The sequence below is a fragment of the Anopheles arabiensis genome, chromosome 2 (assembly GCF_016920715.1).
Source record: "Anopheles arabiensis isolate DONGOLA chromosome 2, AaraD3, whole genome shotgun sequence".
NCBI lineage: Eukaryota > Metazoa > Arthropoda > Insecta > Diptera > Culicidae > Anopheles > Anopheles arabiensis.
In genome coordinates this window covers 105,005,083-105,011,192 of record NC_053517.1, presented here as the reverse complement: position 1 = coordinate 105,011,192, position 6,110 = coordinate 105,005,083, and the positions used below count along the sequence as shown (strand labels likewise).

The following is a 6,110-nucleotide window of genomic DNA, read 5'->3' as shown; positions in this document are numbered from 1 at the left end:
ACATAAAACATACTTTAAGATCACATAAAAAGATGCAATGAGTAAAAAGTTTGATAAAAATTCATGCCAAAACAAAATAAACCAAACAATATGCAATAAAAATAAGCATTAACAAGCATGCTACACATTCCTTACACGATTGCATTCTTCTACTACACAGTTGCTAAGCAAACATGCACAATGAATGAAGCGAATGGAATGAAAAAAAGCTTCCGCACACACACTCACACTCCCATCCACACATCCACAGTCACACACATACGCACAGAGAGAGAGAGTGAGACAAACTCAAACACCCTCAGCGTGATCCACCCCAAGCCATGGTTTGTTTTTGCTTTTTCGTTCACAATTAAAACAAACGCAGAGACAACGAAGGTGCGGTACCGTGCGAGCCAAACCGAACGTTGCTCCTCGAAGGTGCAGCTCCGATTTTCCATCGAATCTTGCTCTGTACCCTCACTCAGATCACAACATGCGCATACACTCTCGCATCTCGTGAGCGCTGGAAAACGTATGTGGAAAAATGTTGTCGAAATGTTGGTGCGAAAAAACACACGTGCGTTTTTCCATCGTACAGTTTTGGAAAAAGTTTTTGGAGTAGAAAAATTAGTAAACCAAAATGCACCGACGGTAAGGTGGCTGATTGGACCTTGAAATGATTTGAACAATCAAAAAGTAATTTTAAAAAATGGTGAACAACATGAACATAATTGCGAGAATACAGAAACAAATAACACGTAATAGATGGTGTACGACAAGATGTTGCAAAAGAGGTTGGTTAGTGATGGACGTGTAGTGTGTGTATGTCTGAAAGTGATTAGAAGATTGATTAACACATTCACAGATAAATAAAATACACATAAAACAAATATACAAAAATCACACACACACACGACAGGTGAATAGACAGACACACACAGAGACACAAAAACACACATAGAACCACATTCCGGGACCACTACACGATCATCTCAACATCGGAAAACAAATCGGGTTGTAGTGGACCACACAGTGGAACGTAGAACGCGGGGAGGCGCTACTCACTTTTCGTAGCACTTTTGGGGGAAGCAATCTTGCGGTATCTTGGGCGCCTTGCGCCGCCCGAAACTGGGGAAAGCCATTGGATCCTCGTAGACGCCTTGCGAGTTCCGACGACCACCGACGGTGATGTCGTCCACGTAAGAAACCAGACAGTGCCAAGGCTTTCCCGCTAGATTCACTGTAAGAAGAGCAGAAGGAAAACAGCGTTTTAAGTCCAAATCCATGGCATCTCCACACTTCCCAAAACTACACTCACGTGGCGCATCCGAGTCGTACGATTTGTAGGGCGTTCGCTTCGGTGTGGGATGCTGCGTACTATCCTGCCGGGAAGTGTCACCGTACGTGACCGTCTTCTTCAGTGGTGCTTTCTTCTCGGCCGTCTGGTCTCCGGGTGCCGTATCCGCTCCCGCCGGTACCGATCCCGCCTCCTGGCCGATCGTTCGCTGAAACTCCTGGATGCTGATCCCAAGCTGCCGAGTGCCTTCCATTAGCGCCTGGTTCGTGTTTTCCACGCTGTAGCTACTCTTGAGCGATAACGTTTCGAGCCGATCCTTGGAGAGATGCTTGCGCGGCAACTTCTCGCTCGACACCTTCGGCAGTGGCTGGGTCTGATGTTCCTCTTCATCTTTTGCCTCCTCAACACGCTCGATCAAGCTCAGCCGCTTGATGCGATCGAAGCTGCTGTGGAAGTCGTTCTTGCGCCGGAACACGATCGGTATGGTGCTGATCGTCCCCCCTGCCGTCGTCGTGCCGAGGCTCACGACACCGTTGGCACTTTGTGGGCTATGGTGCTCGTGCGAGCCACCGGTACCGGCCGCCGCGAACGGTGCCTGCAGCTGATCGCACAGCTTCTTGATCTCGAACCCCATGTTGAACTCCTCGTCCGTGATGTTACGCTGCTTTTCCAGGCTGCGTCGCTTCGATGCTTCACTGCGCTGTTGCTGCCCGCTGGCGTCCGATTGATCGGTACCACCGCTTCCGCTACTACTCCCACTGCTTCGATTCGCCCCACCACCATGAACACCAGCAGGAGCGGCATTCCCACCCTCAGACCCCCGATACACCGTGCTCGACTTTGGGCGTCGCAGTTTTACGACCTCCTCCAGCAGCGGGGACCTTCCCGGACAGCTGTCCGAGTTGCGCCGCTCGCGCTCCGGCGATGCCTGATCCGTCTGCGACTGACTACGACCCAGCGAAAGCGACTTTAAGCTCTTCAGTTCCGTCTCGAAGCTGTGTATGATCTCGTCAAACTCGGACGCCTTCACCAGCGGCTCCTTATCCTCGCTGTCCCTGCGCGACTGCAAGCTCCCATTGTCGATCGCGATCGTTGGACGTGCCGTGACCGGGCCGTGCACAGCGAAATGCGGCTTACTACTGTCCACGGTCGCGCTGCTAATGCTACCACCCCGTCGGCACTCCAACGCTTGGAAGATCGAGTTCGAGATACTGCTCAGATTCGATTTCAAACTCCCGTTCGAGATCTTCCGATCGGGCGAGTAGATCACGTCATCCTTGCGCGAGTTCAGCAGCAAGCTCTCCGTGTCCGCATCCACGATCGCACTGCTAAACCCGACCGTTTCGCTGAAATAGTTGTTGCTACCGTCGATCTCGTCGTTCAGGAACTGGAACAGCTCCTTCTGCTCGCAGTTCAGCAGCTCGTCCTTCAGGTTCATTTGGTTGATCAGCTCGTCGTGATCGATCGAGAGCGTATTGAGCGAATGATCCGACAGCCGATTAGCTGCGGCAATTGCCTTCCGCAGACTGCTGCTCGTACTCGGTGACCTCTGATGGGCGGATACGGCTCCACCGGCACCACCCATCAGCGGGGACTGCGTTGCCGATGGAAGCCCGATCGAGGCCGGCTGGCTCATCCTATCCGCGACTAAAAAATGATTATCTTCCCGCCTAGACACTACTACCGGGGTTGGCGTTTGAATGAGCGAAATGTTACTGTTCCTAAGATAGGTTGAGCCGGCATTTAGCACCTCCTGCATGAGCGGCGAGTGGCATTTGGCAGCCAGCGAGTGCGCTAGGGACGAGCTGGCACTGGACGTCTTGGACGAGATCTTGTCCAGCGATTTGCGGTAGCTGGGCGATCGATTCAGCAGCGACTTCTGGTACTGCAGGTACGCCTCGTCGTATGGTTGGGCCGTGTCGGCGATGTGTATCGAGCGGTCGTTCGGATCAAACCCGGCGTCCCTCGAATCCCCCACCCCGAGTGGTCCGATCGGTTCGTCCTTGCTCTGTTGCGTTCCAAAGCCGGAAGACATCTGATGCAGAATCTTGCGCTCTACCTCGGTTATCTGCGGCGGACCACCAGGATGTGCCGACTGCTGGTGGTGGTCGTCACAGGGCAACGCCTGATCGTCCATCTGTGACACCGTCTCCTGACTGCCGGAGATCGTGCGCAGGGGTCGATCTTTCAGTGGAATGTCATAGCAAAAGTCCGATCCCGAGACAGGTCGATTCAGTGATTCCTGCAAAAGTGTGAAATTCAAACAGAGTTAGACCACAGAGTTCATGAGAGGTAGCTCGTATTCTAGGCATCCCAATAAACACCGATCACAGGCACATGCTTACAACAACTTTAGGCTGATCCTCTACCTGATAGCTTTGGCTATAGATTGGTCCGCCCGGGATGCGGTAGTCCACTGGCGGCACCAGCTCTTTTGGCAGGCTCATGTACTTCTGCTGCTGTTGTTGCGGTTCCGCCGACTGCAGATCTGCTGCTGGAAGCGATAGCTGGGAGGCTGGCAGCGGCTGCAGCTCCAGTACCGTCTGCTTGTGCTTCTTCTTTTCCTCCCGCTGCTTGATCACGATCTCGTTCACTAGCTGCTCGAGCTTGGTGTTGGCGTAGTTGTCGTTCTTCTCCTTGTTGGCGTTGCGCTTCTTGCGCACAATCGAACGTATACGCTCGAAGCTGCGGGCCAGTTTGGAGTCCTCGCCCACTTCCTGCACATTGCGCGAGTTGAGTTGAGTGCAGGATTGGAAAGAAAGAGAGTTAGATTCAACGATTCTTTGAACATGACAAGTCAATGTTGTTTTGGAACTGTTCTGTAACTATTTAAAGGTGCAAACTAGTGCTTCTGCAAGATCGTCAACTATCTACAATTCTGTCAAGTATACTTGATCTAAGACTAATGTATAAAGTATGAAACATAACAAAAACCCATAAGACTATTTACAACATTGTCTACCGCAAGTGAACTATTTCTTCCCGCAATCGTAATATACATTTAATTCATCTAACAATCTTACAGAAACATAAATACAGAAGTAAACAAAATCCCTACAAACTACTGCTAAAGAATCGGCTCTCGTGCTGCTAACGTCAAATTTGGTGGTGTTTAGAGGTGGTGTTGGAATTTTGGGATTTACCTGCTCGAAACTCTATTTCACATTGAAATCACAACACACACACGCACACGGGATGGTTGTGGCACGCGGATGCAAGGAAAAACGTGCAACGCATACACAGTGACGTACGGGTTGTTTGGTTGTGTGTGTATGGAAAGAAGGCGGTGATCGCAGTACAGAAGGTAGTAGAAGTAGTAGTTTTTTGTTGTTTGTTGATGTCGGTTAAACAGTTGTGGTAGAGAATAGTAGAGATAAAGAGGTAGTAGCAACAGTAGGAGCAGTAGAGTTCGCAGAAAAAGGGGTTTCGTGAATGGAATGGACATTTGCACAGTTAAAACAATCAGCAGGCAACACACAGGAAAGGGTTTGGGATGAGCGTTTGATGGGTAAAGATAGTGTGAGTGTCCAGACATTTGCAGCGAATGGTTGCACAATAACATTGAGCACAGGTGGGGTTGTATTGAATGTTTCGTTTTAGTAATGTTCAGTTGGGTTTTGGAACCATCCACAGGAATTGGGAGAAGAAGTAGAAGTTGGTCGGGCAGTAGAGTTGATTATTTGGAGGGACGAATTTTGAAGAAAGGAGAAAGACATATATACACACATAAGTTGATAACGGTTAGATCGAATTTAGTACTTCATTCGGATGATACGGATGAGGTGGCTCGGGCGTATTTGGCGAAGTGTGATGGTGATGATGGCTGTGAGTGAGTGCGTGGAATGAAGTCTGATGTTCGGTGGTGTACAAAATATGCTTCAAAACAAAGCATGTGTCTTCTGCAGTGTGTATTTGATTCTAGAATATCTTTCCTAATGTCTTAGACTAATTAATTTAACAAACATTTTTGGTGGCATTTCTTTGCATGTTTTCTTGTTCCTGCTGCTGATCGACACATGCCATTTGGTTTGGACGAAAACGTTTTGTGTGCGATCAAGCCTTCAAAATTACAGAGTTGAGTAGTGTGTCGTCTTAAGTGGTTTAGGCACTATTGTACTGTTGTATTTGCAAATTGACATTTTATTTTGGTTCCGTGTGTCTAGTAGTGTACATTGATGAATGATCATGAGGTTATGGAACGTTTCAGACGATCCTATTAGGCACTATACATTCAGGGGTACATACACTAACACATATATTCACACATACACCCACACACACACATACATACATACAGACACATTTCTAGGGACACGCAACTAACATACAACTAATGATGCGATGAGATCAATGGAAGTCCAACACACACACAAACACACATACACGCATGAGAGAGCATGAGCATGATGGTCAATGATGATCGCGTATGAAATGATCACCGTCAGTGCACCGCACTCTTACCTCCTTTTTCGACTTTAACTCCTCCGAATTGAAGCTGTTGAGCAACAAGGCCAAGAACAAGTTCAGCACCATAAAGTTGCCCATGACCAGCGCCGGCAGGAAGATGGCAAAGCATGACGATGCTCCTTCCTGTGAATAGGGATGTTCGTAAGGGTTAGATATAGGAATCCCACGGACCGAGCATGTCCGCCTGCCAGTACCTTCTCTTCTGCACGCATACAGTCCCACAGTGGTTCAATCCACTCGCCGCAAAGAATGCGAAAAATCATCATAAATGAGTGAAAAAAATCGTTGAAGTTCCATCTACAAGCGAAAGGCAGATATACAGATAGAGTGGATTAGTTCTTAGTGGTTTCAACACGTTCCTAAGTTA

At 48.7% G+C, this 6,110-nt stretch overlaps 1 protein-coding gene across 4 annotated transcripts in view; it reads right to left on the bottom strand.

The window, feature by feature from the left end:
- Nucleotides 1-6,110, bottom strand: part of LOC120895571 (sodium channel protein 60E) — a 118,782-nt gene that overhangs the window by 7,666 nt on the left and 105,006 nt on the right. For 2 of the 4 annotated variants that reach the window (XM_040299062.1, XM_040299063.1), the window contains exons 19-24: nt 5,938-6,040; nt 5,738-5,866; nt 4,420-4,431; nt 3,622-3,993; nt 1,298-3,518; nt 1,045-1,219 (exon numbers count right to left, since the gene is read on the bottom strand). In XM_040299062.1, the coding sequence (XP_040154996.1) occupies nt 1,045-1,219; nt 1,298-3,518; nt 3,622-3,993; nt 4,420-4,431; nt 5,738-5,866; nt 5,938-6,040 (3,012 nt within the window). The remainder of the gene's footprint in view (nt 1-1,044; nt 1,220-1,297; nt 3,519-3,621; nt 3,994-4,419; nt 4,432-5,737; nt 5,867-5,937; nt 6,041-6,110) is intronic. The other 2 variants (XM_040299064.1, XM_040299066.1) reach the window with 2 other exon arrangements.